Source organism: Gouania willdenowi, chromosome 13 (assembly GCF_900634775.1).
Source record: "Gouania willdenowi chromosome 13, fGouWil2.1, whole genome shotgun sequence".
Lineage (NCBI taxonomy): Eukaryota > Metazoa > Chordata > Actinopteri > Blenniiformes > Gobiesocidae > Gouania > Gouania willdenowi.
In genome coordinates, this window is record NC_041056.1 from 5,849,337 (window position 1) to 5,873,375 (window position 24,039).

A 24,039-nucleotide genomic window follows, 5' to 3' on the forward strand; every position below is an offset into this window, starting at 1 on the left:
CTAGTGTGCCCACCGTGCATACTTAAAACCTGTCCTGATATAATATACATCTGGGTATTACTTGCATACTGTCTCGTGTGAACGCACTGCATACTAACTTTGACGTCAGACTTAGTATGAGCAGTACGTTAATATGCGATTTTGAACACAGCCCAGGTCTTCGGTTCATTCTGGTCTCAGTGTGGTCTTCCCTACATCACTATTAAACTGTTGAGATACAAACGTAGGAGCAGAGGTTTGCTACACTGGTATTCATACTTGTTCTGTTGCCAATCCTCTCAGCAGCAGGTTGCTGCACTTTGTTACAAGATTCATAAAAATATATACATATACAATAATTGATTCTCTGGTCAGATAGTGTGGTCTTTACTCTGAGTACATCACTATTAGGCTGTTGAGATAAACACATAGGAGCAGAGGTTTGTTTCTCTGGTACTTCCACTTGTAGTGCTGCCAATCCTCTCAGCATCAGGTTGCTGCACATTGTTACGAGGTACATAAAGAAAATGATCATTTAGTCATAAAGAAAAGTGCTTAATTATCTCAACATAATAATTTGATCGTAATTGTGTTGCTTTCAGTGGAAGATTTACACCTCCCTGTGAGTTGCATTAATCACCATCATGCTGAAGCACATCCTGCATTCTTCACTGCTCAGGCCTTCCAATGGCCGCATGCAAAGCTGTTTATGTCACTCGACAATGTTTGACTGCAAATTCCCCCGATTTTTGTGAGGAATGCAAACTGAGGCATGGTCTCACAAGCCTTGTTTCTAGTTTCCATAGTAACAATGGAAAAGTTAAAAGGAGCGGTGGCAGCTTCTTTTTCCTGAAGCACAGTTCAGAGTTCACCCCCCCCCCATCGAATATGGAGAGCAGCTTTGAAAGAGCACGGACTGGATACACTGACTTAATGTAGCGTTGGGATTTATTATATTTTGGTCACACATGCTCTTAAGTAACTCTTTTGTAGCTCGGCAGCATTCATCATCATAGAGTCTTTCACTGTCACCAGATGAAAAAGGTAACCCCTGTGGTCACCTCTTTCCTAAGGAACATCTTAACACTGTCACAATTATGGTAAAAAGATTAAGGGATATTTTCATTTTAGCAAATTTAAGGAATAAGTGGCTCTCAAACAAATGACCATATGAACATTTTCCAAACTCTGCTTCTTCAAGGTATACCTGAAACAGAGAATATTAAGGTTTTTTTTTCTTTATTATTTCACTTTTAGATGTAATTACTGAGCGACTAAACATTCCATAAATATTCCAAAAATCCAGATTAAATAGCAAAACGAAACAGTGCATTTTTTTTTTTACATTGTAAAAAACACTTTGAGCTGCATCTTTTTTGTATGAAGTGCTTTTTTAGATTGATTTGACTTGATTATCAAGTCCATCTTGAACACATTTCATCTCTTCTGTTAAAGGGAACTAAAAGGATACTAAAAAGTCAAAAATATTAACTTATATTAGTATTTTGACTGATTCTGATATTTTAAATGACACTAAAATCTATTTTGATGGTCAACCTTTGATATTACTCCCAAAATTCCAGTTAATTCCAATAAATAATTTCCATGAAAAGTTTATATTTTTTATTTTTCCCAAAATTCCTGAGCTCAAGTTCCCGTAAAATTTATCAGAGATTGTCCTTCCCTTTGCAACCCGACTTCCATACACATTTACTCACCCATTTCATGGGGAAAATTGGATGAAGTTATACTCCTGAAATATGTGGGTAAGGAGATATTTCATGTCATAGAACTATTTCTGTTTTAGAAAGCTGAATTTGGGTTTTATATTTGGTTAATGTTTGAGTCACAGGATATGTGTGTAATGAAAAAAGTCAATGGCTGTGTTTGAAATGTCACACTCCGTATTATACACTATAAAGTTAATATAGTATATACTGTCTACCATATACCATACCAAGTATGATTAGGATGATGAGCGTTCCCACTGAAGTGTACTTCCACATTTCCTAAGATTTATGTCAAACCTACAACAAAAACCTGGATCACACTGAGGCTAAATATCTCTATTAATTCGTCACCTTTGAAAGTTCTGAAAACATTTTAAGCGATAAAATGACCAAGTAGAATATCAACATGTGCTCATTTGATCCATGAAATTTAGTGTACACATTTCATGCCGACATTTCAGAAAATTTTTGGAGACCCTTCATTGTGCTACTGACAAAACTTCCTGTTTACTTCAAAACAAGAGCCCTATTAATGAAAGGGTTTTAAAACTAATGGAGACAAGAAGAGATGCTTTTGTTTTGAAAAGAGGATGTTGATTTTTAGTGTGAAGCCAGTCCCAGGACGATTTTATATTCCGCTCGCAAGGCATCATGGGGCGATTTAGTATGTGCCCTTTGAAAATGTCCCACTATAATATACACCCAAGAATTTCTCGTGTACTCAATTTTTTCATACTATCTAATGTGAACAGACTACATACTAATTTTGACACCAGACTTAGAATGAGTAGTATGGTAGAATGACATTTCCAACACAGCCCATGTACAAATTTTAAGATAAATTCACACCGCATGATTGTGCTACCTACTGCCACCTAGTGGTCTGGAGGACTATTTCATCCTGCTGCCCATGAGTTTTAAAGCCAGTCGTATTATTTGCAATAACACATGTATTAATTCAATTAGGGAAATCAAACAGTTTAATAGTATATCATTAAAGTGTCTCATGGTATAATAGTTTACCCTAGCGCAAAAGTTGAAAATTCCTGGTGGAGAAGAACAAATGGCTTGCTGCAAATGTTATTATTAAGATTTGCTCGTGTGTTTTTGAAGCTGAATGTGTTGGAAGTTTGCTCTGTGAAGTTGGCACAAAGAAGCTCTTCTGGGACTCGTATAACGATACATTGATCTGTGAGGCCTTGGCGCAGCACGTAAATAATGACATAGCAGCACTCAGATGCTGCATTAGCCTCAAAGATCATATTTTTGTTCCGCAAATTGCTTTGGACAAATCTATCAGGGGCAGTGAGTCTGAGTTTATGTTCAAGGCTGCAACAAAAGATGTTGATAATACAAAACAGTATTGTTCTTCCTATTAAAAAAAAAGACGTAAAGGTGTTTAGAGTAGGAGTCTGTCATGGGAGGCAGCCTGAGTCAAGAACTCAATCATTAAAGTAGATCTCCTCTGTTTGAAGCTAAGCTAAGCTGCATCACTGCAGTGACTAATATTAAGCCACTAAATGCAATGCACCATTCAGGTTTTTCTACATCCAAACCATGATTGATCTAATGCACTAGTTGCATTATACATGAACCTGGCAGGAGTGCTTTTTTGTCTTCATTTTGATGTAAATTTGTGGACTGACGCACAGATATCCACCTGCGGGAGAGACGATGGTTGATGCTCCCGGTGTAGGGAAGATAAAATGCCCTGTGGCAACTTGTTTGTGTCAGAGAGAAGCTATTTTCTCACGCCGGGATGCCACACTGATGAAGCACTTAAGGAAAGCGTATTTTAATCAAGCACCCCCTGCTTTTATGGATGGATTGCGGCAGAGGTATGACTGTCACCTAGAGGCCCAGAGCACTGCTTTCCAATTAGTTTAGGGATAGCTCACGGTGGAGTCTGAGCTACAAGAGTGGAAATGGCTTTTTTTTCCCCAAAGATGTGTGTTCTGCACACATGGAGTCACCTATCAAACAATACTGAACCACATTCCTGCTTTAATCAACCATGAATGTGAAGGTATGAGAAAGAGAAAGTGGAATTGGGGGAACATTGGTGTTCCTGATTTGATTGTGATGAGATTTTCCTTTGTTGTATCTTTTAGATATACAGGTGCTGGGTATAAAATTAGAATATCATGAAAAAGTTGATTTATTTCAGGAATTCCATTAAAAAAGTGAAACTTGTAAATTAGAATATTACTTAAGACCGATACAAAAAAAGATTTCTAGAAATGTTGGCCAACTGAAAAGTATGAACATGAAAAGTATGAGCATGTACAGCACTCAATACTTAGTTAAGGCTCCTTTTGCCTGAATTACTGCAGCAATGCGGCGTGGCATGGAGTCTATCAGTCTGTGGTACTGCTCAGGTGTTATGAGAGCCCAGGTTGCTCTGATAGTGGCCTTCAGCTCTTCTGCATTGTTGGTTCTGGCGTCTCATAATCTTCCTTCTTCACAATACCCCAAATATTTACTATGAGGTTAAAGGTCAGGCAAGTTTGCTGACCAATCAAGAACAGGGATACCATAGTCGTTCAACCAGGTACTGGTAGCTTTGGCACTGTGTGCAGGTGCCAATTCCTGTTGGAAAATGAAATCTGCATCTTCATAAAGTTGGTCAGCAGCAGGAAGCATGATGTGCTCTAAAACTTCCTGGTAGATGGCTGCATTGACCTTGGACCTATGGAAACACAGTGGACCAACACCAGCACATGACATGGCACCCCAAACCATCACTGACTGTGGAAACTTTACACTCAACCTCAAGCAACGTGGATTCTGTGCCTCTCCTCTCTTCCTCCAGACTCTGGGACCTTGATTTCCAAAGGACATGCGAAATGTATTTTGATCAGAGAACATAACTTTGGACCACTCAGCAGCAGTCCAGTCCTTTTTGTCTTTAGCCCAGACGAGACGCTTCTGACGCTGTCTCTTGTTCAAGAGTGGCTTAATACAAGGAATGTGACAGCTGAAAGCCATGTCTTGCATGCATCGGTGCGTGGTGGTTCTTGAAGCACTGACTCCAGCTACAGTCCATTCTTTGTGAATCTCCCCCACATTTTTGAATGGGTTTTGATTCACAAACTTCTCCAGGGCACGGTTATCGGTATTGCTTGTACACTTTTTTCTACCACATCTTTTCCTTCCTTTCACCTCTCTATTCATGTGCTTGGGACACAGAGCTCTGTGAACAGCTAGCCTCTTTAGCCATGACCTTTTGTGTTTTGTGCAAAGTGTCCATGGTTGTCTTTGGACAACTGTCAGGTCAGCAGTCTTCCCTATGATTGCGTAGCCTACAGAAACTAGAGGGAGACCATTTTAAAGGCCTTTGCAGGTGTTTTGAGTTAATAGCCAAGTAGAGTGGGGCACCAGGTATCTTCAATATTGATGTCTCCACAATATTCTAAATTTCTGAGATACTCAATTTGGGGTTTTAATTAGTTGTCAGTTATAATCATCAACACTAACAGAACTAAACACTTTAAAATATGTCAGTCTGTGTGAAATGAATGCATTCATTATACAAGTTTCACTTTTTGATATACTAGTTTTATGACCAGCACCTTTAGATTATTTTTTTTTTTAAAGGTGGTACAATATATCATCATGTTTTGTCAAGGGTGTTTGTATCTTGAGGAGGGGACAGATAAAAAGAACAAACCATCTACTACACACCAGATTTGTATTATTTGTATATCCCTATTGAGTTTAAAAGTTCATACCCAGAATAAGTTACTGAATTATGTCTAAAGTTAAGGCTCAAACATACTTGGGCTTCGATACGATTCACAATTTGCATGTCACGATATGTTGTATCACAATACTAAACAATTCGATATACATCATGTTATATCACAATATCAATAATTACAAATTTCACCTTTACAAGTACAAAATGGTATGAAATACAAGTATTTTCTGATTCTGTGAAATTCTTTAAAAAAAATAACCACATTCATCTATAAAAGTGAAATCATCTTCCTAGCTAAAATACTTTGAGTAGTGAGGTAGTTAACAAGGTCTGATGTGGTTCACTGACACCTAGCAACCTGGCGTTCACGTGCTATGTAATGTTGGCACAATTAAAGTTAATTAAGTTAAAAAATATTCAGAAAATTAATTTGGACATTTTTTAGATCAATACGATAATCGTCTGGTGAAATATTGTATCAAATTGTTTTCTTACACCCTTACATGGTTGACATTATTTCATCCGCATTATGTGTTTAAGGTATCATTATGGGAACTTTGTCAGTATTTTCATGAAGTAAGGGTGTTAAGACCCCTTAGGTCTAGGAGCAATGGAGTGCAACACAACCAGTTGTAAAAAAATCAAACTATTTATTCAGAATGGAGCAATTCAGATCAAATAAACAAGTGGAAACAGTCAAACGCATTGGCAAAAACCTAATTAAGAACAACACTGTGTGGTTCAAACCAAATGAACAACTAAGGAAATCACAAAGGACTATGTAAAAGTGTTCAAACAAAAGCAAGTGGATCACAGAGTTTCTAACAATCAAAAACCCTATCTTTAGCGCTTAGCAAACACACATGACTCTCAGCCGGTAACAGCAAACTGCTAGTGAGCCGCCTTGAGTGAAGGTGAAAGAGGTCCTTTTAAACGGCTGGGGCTGATCGAGGCTGATTGGTTGAAGGCTGTCGGATTTCCAGTTGGTGAATGGCAGCCACTGATTGGCGAGTAGGGGTCGTGGGTAGAAGGACAAGGACCAATTGTGGATCAAAGGTGACACAGTCAGTTTTGCATGTGGGTGGAGTCTTTAAGGAAGCGAGGATCAAGCAGGTGTGCACTGACACAGTCTGTTTAGATAACATACAACACACACACACACACACACAGGGCAGGGAGGAACAAACGGCATCGCCGTAACTAAGGTAAAGTCGGTAAAAGCAATAATAATGCTGAAATGGGTATCCCATTGAATGGAATATTTGAAATAGAAAATCAGAGGCCCTATCTGTGTGTTTCTGTGGATTTTCCCCCAGAGCTTGGTCCCTCTTAACAATGGGCCAACCAATGATGAGGCATTTCCTGAAATTTAGTCAAACCCAGGAGGCAATGATCTGATTTGGTTATTAAAACAAGTATTTATGTAATAAAAGAGGAACAGAGGAATTCTCAGTCCTGTGAAACATTGCATTGCAGAAATCCATTGAAAAAGGACTAAAGAACATAGCTAAACCACTCTTTCATTAAGCTAATCAGCTTTTCCTGCATCACACTGTTTATTCTTGAAACAAATCAACATGGCCATCTTTAAATTCTTTGCCGAGCACAATCGGAGCTGATGAATGGTGGTTTTGTTCCGACGGCCTTATGATTAAACCATTATCACATTCAAAAGGCGCTGTGTGTTTTCTTTTCTCGCGGTCATACGACACGTGGGAACCTTTTCTTTGGTGAATCAGCTCATTCACTACAAAACACCGTTTGTTTACCCACTTTGACCTTGACTCCCACATGGCGTTGCTCCCCTTAGTAAGACAGAGGGGACAGACTGAGCCAAACACAATGCATTATTCCTGTTGTATTACCAGGATCCATTGTGAGCAATGATATCAGATCAGCAGGTGTTTGAACCTTTGGATGATTCTGCTTTTCATCCTGTTTTCAGCTCTGCAGCAGGAGTTGCTTTGCAGTGCAAAGGTGGGGCCCAGCTTTGCTTTACGGGGGGCTTTGGTACTCAAGGTTAAACCAGATGGAGCGAGAGCGTTCTCTAGATTAACAGTGGTTCTCAAAATTTTGAATCCAATCTGACTACCACATTTTGCTCAGAATTCAATGAAAAAACAACTATAAAGCATAATGATAGACTGAATGAGTGATAACACACATTTTCAATAATTTCATTTTGTAAATAAGTGGAATGAAACTGTATTTATTGCTTCATAAATAGATTTATTTCTATATTTTTTATTTATTTATTTATTTTTTTTCTTTTATAATTTATGGTCATCTTCTCCCTCCTGGTGGGACTAAGACTGACTTTTGTATTTTCAGTTCATGTTCTAATCAAGATCATTTATATCATAATTAGTTTGTGTGTTTTTTGTGTCATTTTGTGTATTTGTTGTTTGTTTGTCTGTTCTTTTATTATTCAGTATATTTTTCTCTCATTTTGTGTTTTTTTTGTGTTGTTTGGTTGTTTCTGTGTATTTTGTTGTGATCTTGTGTGTCTTTCTCTCATTTAGTGAGTCTTTGCTGTCGTTTTTGTGTGTTTCTCTTTTAGTTCATCTGTTTCTGGTTTTATTTTGTGGATTTTTTTGTTGTTTGTTTTTTATTATTCATTATATTTTTCCCTTGTTTTGTGTGTTTTTGTGTGTTTTCTGTATTATTTAAATTATTATCTGTATGTGTGTGTGTTTTTGGTATCGTTTGGTTGTTTTTTATGTCGTGTTGCATGTGTCTGTTATTTTTGTGTATTTTGGAGTAATCTTGTGTATTTTTAGTGTGTCTTAGTTGTTGTTTTGTGTGTTGCTGGTAATAGTAAGTATTTTTATCTTTTTGTGTGTGTTTTTGGTGTCATTTTGTGTATTTTCTTGTTGTTTTTAATTATTTCATTTGTTAATTTTCCTCTCTCTCAAGTACCCCCGTAGTGCCTTTGCTTACCCCTACTTGTACACGTACCCCCATTTGAGAAACACTGCCCTACAATGTAGCAAAGAGGCTTGAGGTGAATGTTTCTGTAAGGACATGCACTGCAGCCATTGTCAACATTTGTTCACGCTCGTCTGAGCAGGCAGCGGTTCGTTTCCACGTGAGAAAAGGAAGTTCAAAGGGGGAAAAGCTGCAGGGCGGGGTCGTCGGTCACATGGCGACAGTGAGAGATTTGCTAGATGTAAATAAATAAAGGTATCTATGTGAGCGAAAGAGATGCTCTACTGGGCTGGATATTTGGATGAATGTTGTAGAAATGAGCTTCAGGGCATCCGGGTGTGGTGCAGAGATAAAGGTGGAAAGGAGGGGAGACGGTTCACTGGCTGTGACTTTATTATTTATCATCCGAGTCCTAAAGCACCGTACATATGAGGAGAGTTTGGACTTTTGTTTGCCAGTTTGTCATTAAAATTCAAGATTCTCAGATTATTAATTTTAGGGATCAACCAAAATGAAAAATACGGAAAACCTGAAGAAATGATTATGCCAATTATTTAGTACCATTGCATGTACAACTATAAATATGTACAAACTAATTAAATGAGAATAAAAGCACAAAATGTTTGTTTTAATATATTCACAAGGTCTCGACTCACCAATTGATAAGATTAATTAAATGTAATGGAAGTATTAGATAACTGCTTAAAAAAAACCAAACAAAATAATTAAATCTGGTAAATACTCCCAAAAGTCTATTTGTATGAGCTAAATATTAACTTTTCCCACCTCCTATTTGTCCCTCAGTGCAGGGTAAACAGAAGCAGGCAGTGATGAAGCGGACATGTGAGAGCATCTGTCTTCTGTACACCATAGCATCACTGTGTAATAAAAGCTGCAACAGTGCAACACCGGCGTCCTTGTCATAAACCAATGCGGCCCTCATATATTAGTGACATGCTACGGCGGCTTGGCTCCTTGCACCCGTTAGTCTCCGCCTTTTCCTTGACAGAGACACGAGTTTTGATAATGTCAGCTTTGCAAAGGCTCCCCCGGCAATGTGAAATTTGTTTGTCGTCGCCTGTCACCGTGAAGTCTATCTTCATCTGCTCTATAGTGCTTGTTTCGCCCTCCCACGTCACCGCCGCCTGCATTATTCATAGGTCCAAAGCTCACGAGTGTGCCTTGTATGTTATTCCACTCAGGTAGAATGGTGCTGTCGGACGGGATGTTAAGCGTGTTCACTGTCATTTTCTAGAGGATGTAAAGGTTGAAAGATTCAGCTGTGGTAGTAGATGGTGTCCCTGTGTCCTCTCTACAGGGGGGCGGGGCTCTGCAGGAGATTACACCTCATTATCCAAAAGCGACATTAGCATGATAACGCTCCCTTTAGGCGCGGTACGCACGGAAGGATTTTCTCAATCTGAAGAGATGTTTTATCTGCTACAGACCCCACGCATGAAGATAAAAAATCAGGCATAGAACGGTTTTGATCATAGGGGTGTGTGCGTGTGTGTGCGTGCATGTGTGATCTGATCATCTAAACACACCCACACACACACACTCTGTGCAACCACTGACCTTCCTCCAAGACAAAAATCCTGCGTGATCAAACAAGATCTAACAATGTGATCCAATGCTGCGTTCCAAGTAACTCAGAAATTGAATTTTTCTGACCTCCTACTTAAAAAAGTGACTCGGAACTCATGGTCATTTTTTTTGGAAAAACTAGATTGACTAATTAAAAAAAAAAAATAAAAAAAAAAAAAAAAAAAACTCTATTAGAATCTATTTATAGGTTTGTCGACAAAAAAAAAAAAAAACTATTTAAGTTTGTCTCATGGGACAAAATCTAATCATAATATTTACAAACAGTAATAACCAATATCAGGTTGATCAATAGTAATTTAATCTTATCCTGTATATTTTAGTCGACTATATCTGTAACCGATTTAGTCGACTAGGTTCTTAATGTCTTTTAGATGAATAAAACTAGAAAAAAAAGATTTAAATACTTCACTCTAACATTAGACTATGACTAAAATAGTCCTTATGACTACATTTTGACTAAAACTAAATCAAAAATTGCTGTCATAATTAACACTGCTTGGAACGCCACCTGAAGTCAGAGCTCCTACTCGATAAAGTTGTGGCAAAAAATCCAAATATCACAGCGGTCAGACGTGTTTCAGATATTTTGATGTGCTGCCCCTGAACTCGGTTGAACTCAGAGATCGCGTTGAACACATCATTACGTGTTTCTCAGTCAGCTCGCTTTTTCATTGGCTAGATTCCATTCCCCGTCACAAATCACGGGTCATGATTAGATCAGCCCCGTTTCAGAGTCAAATTTACTCCTAACACGCCTCAGACCACAGGATCATTTTATAGGAGACTATTAAAACAAAAGATAATCTGGTGTTTTCTGTCTTTGGTTGGTATAGGCGGAAAGTTGGGACAAAAACAGCACGATTATCTTGATGTGTGTACCTGGCCAGGGGTGTCCAAACGCGGTCCTGCAGGGCCAGTAGTCCACCATCATTTTGATGTCTCCCTGCACCAACACTCCTGAAACGGCTTGGTAGAAAGTCTGCTAACGAGCCCCTCAGCGGTGTTTCACCAGGGATACATTAAAAACCTGGTGGACTACGGGCCCCCCCTGTACCCTGTGTAAGGGTGCGTTCACACGGACGGATCCTAGAACAGTTAAAGCGCTCTAGGATTCCTTTGCTTGGACAGTCCTCCTTGTTTGGGTGGTGTGGGCATGCAAACAAAGTCTAGAGCAGATCAAACAGGCAAATTCTAGAGTGATTGTTTCTGTTGGTCTCTGAGCATTTCCAATCAAAGTCTAGAACGATTAGCAGTGCTATGAACACAAGCACCCTCAGAAAAGATCAAACACAGGAAGTATCAGTGAAACAGAGCTCTCAAACCACCAAAAGCGGAGAAACTTGTTGCTGCTACATTGTTGAATGTTGTGAAAGAACAAACGGAGAAGGAAGACGTTTCTGAGCACTCTTTAGCGCTTGCTTTGACCAACTGTTGAGCCTCTTCTTCTGGTTTCTGTTTCTCTGTCTCGAGACGTCTCTGCACTAGTAATGTAGCTTATGCAATTGCACCAGAGGCTGTTCGGAGCGGATCAGAAGTTGCGCTCTGAACACAAACCGACCCAAACCAAGGTGATAAATATATCACCTGTCCTCTGCTCATTTGGACCAAGTTCAGGACTAAACCAGTGTGAAAGTAGAACCCGAAAGGCTCAAACATACTCGTGCAGACACCCGCAAAACGGAGGCCGCGAGGAGTCCGCCAGGCTAATTTAATGCAAAGCTTAGATTTTACAACTGCGAGGACTTCTCCGCGTAGTTGGTGTCACAGAAAACACTGCTCAGCATTGTATCGACCCACATTAAATGTAACATCGACCTGCATTTCACCCTCCCGGTGAAACAGAGCTGGAGAGATGAACACAAGCTTAGAGGAGAGACTGGCAGACGAGCTACAACAATACCGACACCTTTAAAACACACCCCAGGAGTACAAGGACTACTGAGAAGCACTCAGAATCATAGGACATGTAGGATTTTAATGGAAACTATGTCGTGGCGGTGCGCCCATGTATATAGCTCTGAGAAGAGCGGACAGTCCGCGCTGAGTCTGTTTTGTGCGGGGTCAGCCCGTGTATGTTTGAGCCTTACTTGCACAGAAAAGCTTCGGCTCTGATCAACTCTGCCGCTGAGGAGGAGGGAGACATTGTAGCTGCAGCTCTGGTCCATAAAATGGAGTCTATGGGTGATGAGTGATGAGTGACCATGTGTGAGGAGTGTATTTTATTTGCAGTTGAGGAGATAGCCCAGATGGGGGAGTAAAATGCTAATGTCACTGTGGGTAGAAAGGTGAGATGGGAGTGATTTATCTTAGCATTTATTTCTGCATGGCTCACCATTTCTGCTCTCCAAAGGATTTATAGGGCAGAGGGACATGGCAGACAGATGGAGCGCAGGGATTGGCTGAGCCCTCTTCCTCCTCCTCATCCTCCTCGCTGTCCACTCGTGTGGTATTGGATCTGTCATGAGTTCCCTGGAGCCCAATGAAGTAGGTCAGACGCTGTCTCAGGGTCTGACCACAGGCTTCAACAGCTGCTGACGATGATGATGATGATGATGATGCTGTGTGGTGATTCACACATTAGACATTCTGCTTCCAAAGCTGGAAGAGAAAAAGTGAAATAAATAATGAGTGAATAGCTGAGGGGAGGGAGGGGAAACAAACACACAGTGCTGTGACCTCGCCTGGCTTAGCATAGCAGATTTATTTGCTGTTTGTCTGCTGACCCAATAATGCATCCTCACTGCACATTCACTCTGTATTACTGCCAACACGGAGGCTATCATGGAAATGCATCAAAGATATTTTTAGTCAACGTGATTATCCGTTGATGCTTTGTTTCACTGTGCATTTTTATTTCTAGTAAAGGTTCAATGAATGGATTCTCCTGCAGCCTAAATGTACAAAAACATAACATCTCTTTGAGGGCAAGTGGCAGTTGTATGAAAACATACAATTCTTGGCAGATTCTGGGTTAGGGTTGGATCAGATGTATGTGGTTATTTATTTATTTATTTATTTATTTTAACTTACCAGAATCAGAATCTGTTGTAGAAGCAAAAGTTCAACTTTTTTGAAAAATGTAATTTGACAGTTTGATAAACATACCACTTGTTTTTCATATTGGTACTTGAATTACAGTTAGTTGCCATTTACTTGCTCTTGCAAGTTTAAAAAAAAAAAAAAAATTGTATTTAATACAATTTTGTTCTTGTCAAATTTAATCGGCTTTCCCTAATCAGACTTGATTACAGGCTACTAAACGTCCCGACATCATGCGAAACATGATTAATGGTTAATAGATTTAACTACTGTCATTAATTTCATCTTTGCACATAGCGGGAATGCGCTAAAACAAGCACAGCTTGAGATCACGGGAGATTTCTGCACTTGCTAAAGCTACACATTAGACCAAAAAGTATTGTGCAAATACATGATTTTTTTTTCCCCAAACATGCATTTCAAAGAGTATCCAGTGTCAGATTGGAATTTGTGTTTGATTTGACAAAAAAAGCAAATATATTTTTTGAAAAATTGCAAAAAAAATCTTCCATTTGAATGAAGGTTGAGGTAATAGAGGAACCAACTCAACATAACTGAGTGAAAGTTTTCAAAGATCAGTTATTTATGAAACAAGAGATGAATTTTGTTAAGTTGGCCAATGGTGATAAATAGGGATGTTTTTATTTTTAAAACTGATCCATAACAGTATACAGTATTGATCCAGATCATCTCTAAAATGTATTGGAATCATCCATGGTGCAAAGGGAATCTTGGTTAAAATGTTGTCTGACATAATCCTGCTAATAAACAAACAAAGAATGAAATAACCACGGGTGGAAACAAGAATATTACCATTTCTGTTTCCAGAAGTAAATTCCAAATTTTCCGTCCCTTTTCTGCGATCTTGGAAAATCGGAGGCCCTACTTTTGATAAAAACAATATGACTTTAGTGGCATTTACCTGCATACTAGTGGAGGTTTTGTCAACACAATATGTGTGTGTGTGTGTGTGTGTGTGCGTGTGTGTGTGTGTGTGTTGACAAACAGAATAAAATATGCAGCACGACGATGAAAAGCAGATTTGCCTCAGCTGCGGCTCCCCAGGCAGTGCGTTACATCCCTGTCACTGATGAGCTTTTATTCATAATGGCAGCATTACATTTCCATGACTTCACAACCACTGGCTAAATCAGACGGGGAGTTAATGAGGATCTTTGAAATCTCTGTATTAATGCGTCGTCTGATCGTCCCCCCGTCCTCACGTGCTCATTACGCCGTTCTTTTTCCCGCCCGTCCCTTCCAACACTCTTTTATTCCTCCGCCCCATCTCTTTAGCTTCACCTCTTATTTTCTCATCATCATGGATTACAAGTACTCCCTTTACTGTAATAGAGTTGCTTTAATGGGTACTTGTACTTTTTTGAGAATATATTTCTAAATCAGTAATTTTACTTGTACGCAAGTATGTTTTAAAAGAAGTAATTGATTACATTTTCTACACTTTACTTAACATTACTGCCAATACAGAGGATATCAAGGAAATGCATCAAAGACATTTTTAGTAAACGCAATTATCCAAGAGTAACAATGCTGACTTTTTGGCTTTTCTGTGCATTTTCATGTCGATTAAAGGTTCAATGACAGGATTCTCCTGCAGCCCAAACAAACGTTGAATATCTTGAGAGAAAGTGGCAGTTGTAGGAAAACATGCAGTCCAAGTCTGTTTCCGGGTTTTTTTGCAACAAAAATGTGGAGAAAGTTTACTGCATGTTCACACAAATGATGTCATTAGTAAGGGTGTAAGAAAAAATCGATTTGGCGATATATCTGAATCCGCACAAAACACACAAAAACAAAAATAGACAAAATGACTCCAAAACATCTACAAAATAACAGAAAATACACAAAACAACAATAAAAATATACAAAAAGACAACACGAACACAGAATTACAGAAAAATTGTGTGTTTTTCTGTAATTATGTATATTTTTTTCTGTTTTGTGTATTTGTCGTCCTTTTGTGTATTTTTGTTCTACTTTTGTGTAATTTTGTAGTCCTTTTGTGTTTTTGCGATATTCCACCGCGCAATTATCGTATCGATCCAAAAAATGTCCAGAACAATTTTTTTTAATTATGTTTATTAATGAAAACAACATTTATTTGCGCTAACATATGCATAGCACGTAGCACTAGGTGTCAATGTGAACCACATCAGATCTTGTTAAACTACCTCACTCCTTGGTGAATTTTAGATTGGAAGTTGATGGCACTTTATTTTCATAGCACATACTGGGCACTTTTATAGATGTATGTGGTTACTAAAAAAATCAGAATCAGTTGTTGATATACTGTATATATGCACTTTTTTGATATTGGTGCTTGAATTATAGGTAGTTACTACCTGGCCCTTCCAAAGTTCTTCTATTCCTCCACCCCATGTTGCGTCTCTTTAGCTTCCATATTATTTCCTCATCATGCCCTGTTGTCAGTTGCTTGTTCTTCCATGAGTCATATTTAAGATAGCACGCCTGGTTGTTGTCTTTGAAATCCTCCATCGGTCTTCTTGCCCCTGTCATAACCTGATTTTGTGGTAACGTCAGGAATGTTGGTACCTGTCTTTCTTTCATGTGTGGACTTGACTGGAGCACACCCAAGAACTGCTGTAGCTACAGTTGTGAAACAGATTCTACTCAAAGGCTTCTTTGCTGGAAAAAAATCTTTACATTTGCAAAACTTGACACTCATATTATTTATCATCTTCAAAAGGCTTGAATACATGCTTTCCGTCACCTTATAAAGACTAACTGTTTCACTCATCAACCGATTTAGTCGCCAAGGCAGTAAATCACCTAATCGATCACGTCTGACGCCGGGGGTCGGGGCTCCTATGATTAATCTCAAACAAAACAGGCAATTTCACTTTTTTTTAAGAAATGCTGCGGCATTTCACCTTCTTCATTTCCCCGCTGGAATCTGTCATACATCTGCTTGAGATATAGCCTTTCACTGCCGATCTAGCCGACGATTAATCTCAATGGGGTATTGCAGTCATCGCACCTACCGCCTAGCTCGGTATCTGCATATGTGATGCAAACAGACGTTGTGTTGTGCTGCGTCTGATAGAGTAAAGCTCGCCGTGGTGTTGCTGGGAGTATTTTTTTAACCATCTGTTGGCAGGCGTTACCTTTAACTGCTGGAACGTTTTCCCCGGTGCTGTCAAACAAGCTTCTAGCATGTCCTATACGTCGTCTATCTTTATTACAACTGCTTGCATAATGCGATTAGTTTGCACAGTAACCACTCTAATTCCACATTTATTCTCGTGTGAGAACGGGGGAAAGAGAAAGCAGCTATGCTTCTATTTTTTTCTTCTCCCTTCACCACCTCACGATGTCAGTGATGTGACTGTGTGGCTGCTTTCCTTCGTCCTTGTCGACACACCTTCTTTGTGTGTTTCAACAAAAAGGCGGCGCCCCCTTCTCTTCACAGAACAATCTAACAAGAAGTCCCTCCTTGTTAATTACTGGCCTCCAACTGTCAGTAGACATCAGCCCTTTCTTTCATTTTCTCTCCTGACAAACTCCGACAGAAAAACTCACGTGTTGCACTTGCAAAGGTTTCTTGTGGTGTGACTGCACCAGCTGCAGAATCCCACAATAACACCTGAGTGTCCACAACTGCTTTCATGTTTTGGGTTTACACAAGCAAAGGCCTGTTTCCCAAGTTTTAGTGTTGATCTATAGATACAGGTGTCACTTGATACTTCATAAAAACAGAGATGACAGGGAGGCCCTCGGCCTCGTCTTTCACTGACTCTGTTTTTTGGTTTAAATGCTGTGGCCGGGTGTTTTTAAGCCTGTAAATGGTTGTAGCTACAGAGTTGTGGCATGCTTTCCACATTGAATATTAAAGCAGATGTGAACAGCAGAAGATCACAGCAGAATGTTTCTTTCCACATCTTAAATCCTCTGGATTTCCTCCCATCTTTGGCCCTCAGTGGGAGGATGGCCCTCTCCAGCAGGGGTGTCCTGGCTCTGCCCGCTCATTGATGTGTGCAATGAAGGCCTGTGTCGGAATAATCCCATTAGGTGGTCAGATTAAAAACCTGAGCTTACATTTGAGACTGTGCCTGCCCGGCACTGATTTTGGAAAATGGAGAGCTTTGCTGCCGGCCCTGAAAAAATAAGAGTGTGGAGGAAGAAGCGAGAGTGTTCGGGAGGTCTCTCCTTCAGACAGTTTGTCGGTTTCATTTAAAAATAAAGGGAAGCCTCTCGAGTCTCTCTGTTCTGAGACTCATTTCCAATTAGAGAGAGTTCTAATCACGTGAAATATTTTAGTTCAACAGTCGGAGGCAATAATTTCATAAAGTCCTTATGTGGGAAATTCTCTTTTTTTGCAAAATGATTGCAAGGCGGTTTCTCTTCCCTGTTTTCCATTTTTTTAGGAACTCAAATCATTTCTTGAGGCTCTTTGTTGTCTTATTCATCAGTTTAGCAGACTTTAAAGAAACCTAAAGCAAAGCTTCATGTTTTGTTCACTTTTGTGTTATGCTGGTTCGACACATTGATAGTTTGATCTTCTCAGGTTTCAGTCACCGTTTATCTCTATTGTAAACACAAGTGAGTTGCCTGAAGGAAGCGCAGAGGGAATAAAAGACTATGAAAATAATGTTAGAACAACAATAGGGAGTTATATTTGGAGTCATTCCATGTCATTTTAACAAATGTTTTACACTGTACATTTTTAGTGTAATCGGATGAATGCTTTCTTAGATATGTCCAATTTACTTAAGGGGTTATGTGTCGATTTCAGTTTATTTTTCTTCCATGTTCAGCTGTCAATATCTCAATAACTACATTGTACGGGAAACTGAAATGTGCTATAGTAATACAGTTCCACCTACTCTCTTAAAACATACAAAAGATCTACTATACGTCCTATCTGGTGGACATGCCAGCTCCTCAAATTTTGAAAGAAGTTTGTCCGGGTTTTGGGCTGGAATTTGTTTAGGCGTTCAGTAAACAATTTAGCTTTCTGGGCCCTCCCCTCGGGGGGTTGGGTACGGGGGTGTGGGTGGGGGTGATGGCAGAGGGCCTTGGGGTTGGGGTTGGTGGCGGGGTGCGCTGGGTCCTCGGCTCCTTGGGGCTTTCTCGGATGTGTATATGGTGGCTGCCTCTCGGCTTGGGATCTTGGGGGCGTCGGTGGGGTTGCTCGACCGTGGGGTGGTGGCCTGGGGCTCCTTGGCCCCCACTCTTTCTGCAGGCCTGGCTGCATCTTCGGGTCCGGGGCAGCGCTTGGGTTTGCAGTAGTGGTTTTTGCACATACATTGGTCTACGATGCACTGACATGCCTTGGGCTGTGGGATAAAAAAGAAAGAAAAAAAAAGTTAGCATATGCCTCAGTTCCCTATAATTTGATCAGCTTTGAGCTATGTACATAGACTGTTCACATCACTAATGATTAGACACATACTGTATATGCAATGGTTTTTGAGTGACAGTCTCTTGAAATCTGAAAAAAATACTTTTTTTTTTACTATTTTCATTGGACCATAACTACATGTGGGAATTTCAGAAAAAAATCTGATTTCTGTTTTAATTTATGGTATCAAAATTACTTTAATTTTTTCATTTTTATTTTGGACCCCAACTTTGGGTTATTTCGCCACACTCCAACATTGAAAATCCTTTCCATGAGGCCATTGTAGCCAACAATGCCATGCTCTATTTGGGCCATTGCAGACATGGCACAGTTGCACCCACTCGTAAAACAATCTGGCCTTGAGGTGTCAAATTTGCCAACGCCTGGCACGGGTTACCAGTGTGAGTGTGTCCTGAAATAAGAGGGTTGCAGATCGATTCCAAGCGATACTTGTTTCGTTGACTAACTGTTCTTGGGCAAGACTATTGAACCTCATTTTTCTCCTGGGTAAATTATTATTTAATGATGCATTTTGCCTTTTTTACTATGGCTTATGATTTTGTCAACAGTCATTTTCATTTGTTTCATTTTGCATTTAATAACTGGTACTAACTGCCTCACGAGGAGATTGGCCAAGCCCCCAAATCTGACATCAGCCACTTGTCTAATTTATCTTTCTATTTACGGTTACCATGTTTAAGGCTGAATGGTTCAAACCTAAAGGAACTTGCAGTCAATTTCAGATGAAAGTTCTCTACAAGGTGTACATCTCTTACTGAAGCAGCAGCTGTGCTTCAGTAGTTGATAGTTCATGGACTGAATGTGACGGCTCTGCCTTTTGCCATTTAACTTGTCGCTGGTGAAAGATTGCATTTCTAGGAGATATCCTAGAATTTAGTATCCCGGCGGCTGTCGCTAACAGACCATTTAGCCGTTTTCACTGCGCTGGTGATAAGAGCACATCTGTGGCTTGCTGGGTACTTTTCTCTCATCTCTCTGATTATTGGACGATTTTCTCTTGGAAGTTCTCACTGGTTTCTGCTATGTCTTTTTGCTGGCTGAATGAAGGCGCTTCATGTTTATTGGCTCTCTGGATACACTCTGTTTGGCTGCTGATAATCACCCTGGCAATTTTCATTCCATTACGGCTGCAATGATAATGAATATGTCTTGTTAAACTAATGTATGTGTCATTGAGTGTTTTCTCTGGCTTAACTGTTTTGCAAGATAACTCGAATAATCATTTCGATCTGATTCACTCATTTCTTTCGTCTTACAGTCTTTGCATGCCCTCAGGTCTTCACCTTCACTTTCATATTTTCAGTTTTACTCTTTTATGGAGTGGAATAAATGCATGCAAGTGTTAGAAAGTAAGCCCTGCCACACACTGGGGTACGGGCTGCCGTGTGGGTTAGAGGGAGGGGTTTGCTGTGGGACCATCTTTTCCCAGTTGCTTTTCCGTCCTCGTCTTCCTTACTTCATCTTTCCTAAAAAAAAAAAAAAAAAGACTGCACCTGCACAATTGCACCTCCTCCCACCAGAGCACTGACACACTCCCTTCCATCTGTCTTTTCCTACCCAGAAATCCCTAACAACCCGCCACACAACCAAGGGACCTCGCAGGACCTGAACAATACAGGTGCCGCCATCGGGGGTGCTGTGGGCGGTGTTGCCCTGTTGGGCGTGGCATCCGTCCTGCTCTACGTATTCCTGCGCCGTCGCCAGCGCACCTTCAAAGGAGACTACAACACCAAGAAGCATGTGTTCGGGAACGGGTACAGCAAGGCCGGCGCCTTGACGGCACACCCACCCATGCCCAAGAACCTCCAGTACCCCGACGACTCAGACGACGAGAAGAAACCCGCTCAGATCGGCAGCACCGGAGGCTTTGAGGCCAGTGAGCGTGATTTCGATCCCGAGGCGGAGGACCTGAAGAGGCCCTATTTCACTGTGGACGAAGGCGAGAGCCGAGATTATGATGAGCGGACCCTGGCTTTCCAGTACGACCCCGAAACGGAAATAGCTGATGATATGATCTCTCAAACCGATGGTTCTGTCATTTCTAAGAAAGAGTGGTACGTGTAGCGCCATTGCAGCGAGCAAACCAAACCAAACCCTTTTGTCCTCCACCTGCATTCCACTGCACCCCTCACCTCCATCACGACCCCCCCCTCCATCCCACGTGCACCGTCACAGTCTCCCTCCCCCTATTGGTCAGCCGTGTTCCTGCTCCCTCCTTGACTCCTCCTCCCACATCAAACCCCATCCAGCTTATCTCAATTATAAAAACCCAAGAGTTGAATTCAAGTGCTAGAAACATCCGCCTCTCAACACGACAGCTCACCAGGTGAACAGGCAAAGAATACAGACTAAAGGTATGTAAATGGACTGACCACGAGTACCGGGAGGGGATTGGTCATGTGATGCTGATGTGTTGTTTTGTTTTGTTTTATCTTCCTTTGTGTAATTTTTACTGTTATAAATGTATGAAATGCATCAAAAGAGACCCCGGGTTGAGATTTTGCTGTGCACATTTGTGAATGTCCTACACTGGATGTACGATTTATTTTTAATTTTTTCATTTGCATTGCCGTTTTATGATTTCCATGCTTTTTTTTTGTATGATTTTTAAACAACAGAAGATAGATATTTGAAACAGAAACAGCTGGAGTTATACACGTTATTGGTTACGTGGTCAAGTATTTCAGAGAAGAAAAAAAAACGACAACAAATGGACAAGAAACTGCCACGTTTGTCGATGGGTGTCCATGAAATCACACATTTTTGTACGTTGAGATCACCGACAGCTGTTAAGACGCTGTTTTCAAATGACGTTCTTGGCATTCCTTGATGATCCTTATGTGTTTAGAGGTTTGTTTTGGCTCCGATTGCCACCACGGAGTCCTTAACCAATCCTGACATTTACAAATACGCATCCAGTGTTTTCAGTTCATTTCTCTTCAATTTAACTAGCGCCCTCATCAACGCGACAGAGAAGGGCTGCGGTGGTATTAAACGTGACTTTTTATTGATGCATCACAATCATGTTCACAGAAACCATCACCAGTGTCTCCTAACTCGTTGATGAACTTGTAACTGAACATGTTGATCTTGTGGACACGAGCGTCTTACCACTACAAGGAAAAAGGTGGCATTAACAATTATTAGTGTGACTCTGCTCCACGTTTATTTAAAGAATCAGCTTTTCATCCAATGGACCAATCAGGATGTGGACACTTTTATTTGTATCTCCAAAAAACAACAATGTTTGAACATGTAAAAGGGAATTGAAATTATAATGGTGGCCATGCTGGAGCGGAGTAAGTCACCTGCTGCTTTTCATTATGTCATTGTCTTTTTTTTTTTTTGGTGGCTCTATGGGTGTTTTGTACAGAAGTGTATTGCATTTACTTGAAGAAGAAAAAAATACGTTTTTTTTCTGAATAATTTATTTTTTTGGTTTGTTTTTGGACTAATTTTTTTTTAACTATAGCTTAGATGGCATTTGAAATAACAGATGCAGTTATTTCTTTATTGAGAGAAAACATGGCCAGTTTGTTTAATTTGATAAAAAAAAAATACTTTTAACTTGGTTTAAGACACAGAGATAATTCTCTAAAGCCATATTAATGCCATCACAATTAGTCTATCGACAATACGCAGGCACCTGAGGACTTTGTGGTTGTTCAGAAGGAAAGCCCATTCAGATCTGCAGGACTTAGCCACGTTTCTCCAGGATCAATTGGAAAGATATGGCATGTTCCATGGATATAAAATGATGCATTTAAAGCGGATTTAAGCTGGCTACGTTGGTCACTCAAGATACGATCAGTAGAACTACTAAAAATACTGGCTCTGCACGGTGTGCAGCTGAGGCAGAATGGGTAGAGAGTTGAAAATTGCATGAAAAACAGAAAATATTACTCAGAAAAACTAAAATTACTCCAAAAAACAAACCAAAAAATAAATTATTCAGAAAAAACTTTTGTTTTGTTTTTCCAAGTGAATGCATTGCGCTTCTGAAGTTTTGGACTTTTAAAAGTGTCTTTATTTCCAGGTTTGCATTTGTTTGCTAACAGGGATGCTGTGACCCTGCCTGCAGACATTATTATGTACAAATATTTGTTTTTTTATTATTACTGTCAGTAAGTGCCAGTGGATGCTAGCATAGACAACGACTCGTTTCCCGCTGCGCTGAGGTCCGATTACGCAATGCGCAAAAATACAATTATTTACCGTATTTCAAACACATGAAAAACGTTCCATCAGAGCGTCTCCATGCCAACGCGCCACATATCTGACTGCGTCTTATAATAAATACTGTCTCAAGCCTTATTTTATGCATGTGTTGGGAGTGGAAGTGCAGATGCGACTCTTCCTTTTCTGCCATGCGTTTGTCTCCAGCTGCAGATTAAGGTACAACAACGACACTGCAGTTAACAAACAATACTTAAATACATTTATTGTTATGTATACATGTATGAATAAAGATGTTTTTTTAATTAAAAAAGAAAAAAAAAAGATGACATCTGTGTGAGAGCAGAGCTCTGCCATCTGAAGATGGGAATGTTTTACAGTCAATGCTTGTCTATTGTACGTTTATAGATGAGCATGTCAATCATGAGCCTCAAACTGTATTTTTCGACACAAAATTAGCATCGCAAAGTTAAACAGTGGGGATTGTATTGTCTGTTTCAGTCTCTGCTGCCTTATTTTGTCACTGGGATCGGGGTTGGAACTAAAACACGGTACTTTCCAGAAGAAGAAGATCACTATTATAGTCTTAAATGTTCCTGTGCACTGGCTGAGGAGATATTTTACATTTTTGATTATTACCACGTCTCCAGCTTTCAGTGCCTATCAAACCCTGATCTAGAATTTGAATTAATGTGATGATTTTTAAGAACTTTTTTTTAACTTCTGCACCAAATCTCCAGCATCACGCCACTAAATCTTTCACGATATTTACGTCACTTCAACACCTGAAACCTGCTTGTGTCGCCATGTTACTACGGTAATTGTTCCCTATGAGATTAAACATTTAGTGGCACATCCCTGAACTTTTAAGCACAATTTTAATGCAAATCCTACAAGAAAAAAATGGATCAATGTGTTTTAGGTGAAACTAAAGAAACCGTAATAAAGCACAAATTAAAAAGTTGCGTTAAACCACTGCCACATTTGAGAGAAAAACACGTTTGGTTCTTCTTACATAATCAAACTGCACGATGTAAACATGTTTATGGTTTTTTTGGGGGGATTTTAGGGGGGGGGGTGTGTTCTAAGTTTTTATTTTGTAATAATACTGAGTGTAACTCCATTCCATCCGTGTCTACTTTTTTGTATTCAGTGTGTGCAACATTCCTCTGTACATATTGTACATAAATAAGGTGAAGGTGATGTGTGTCGGGACCCCGTTCTGTAAAAAAAAAAAAAAAACCCGATTTTGACTGCAAGCGTGGAAACTATGGTCGGTATGGGATGTAAAAGAGTAGCTCGGTTCCAAAGTGTCATCTGAAAAATGCTCCTCTAGAACTTTTGTTTTGTTTTTGTTGTTTTTTTTGTTTTTTTTAAATTGCCGGTAGTGGCTTCACTGTCAAACAAACGGGTGACGCATCCAAGTTAGTCAACATAATAATGTCTCTGAAAGAAAAAAAAAGGGGTGGAGAAAT

General features: G+C 39.9%; 1 protein-coding gene across 2 annotated transcripts in view; it reads left to right on the top strand.

Annotated features, from left to right (window-relative positions):
• Positions 1 to 23,832, top strand: part of nectin1b (nectin cell adhesion molecule 1b) — a 114,627-nt gene extending 90,795 nt beyond the window's left edge. For both annotated transcript variants that reach the window (XM_028464251.1, XM_028464252.1), the window contains exon 6: positions 19,950 to 23,832. In XM_028464251.1, the coding sequence (XP_028320052.1) occupies positions 19,950 to 20,452 (503 nt within the window). In that variant the 3' untranslated portion in view covers positions 20,453 to 23,832. The remainder of the gene's footprint in view (positions 1 to 19,949) is intronic.
• Positions 23,833 to 24,039: the final 207 nt, after the last annotated feature.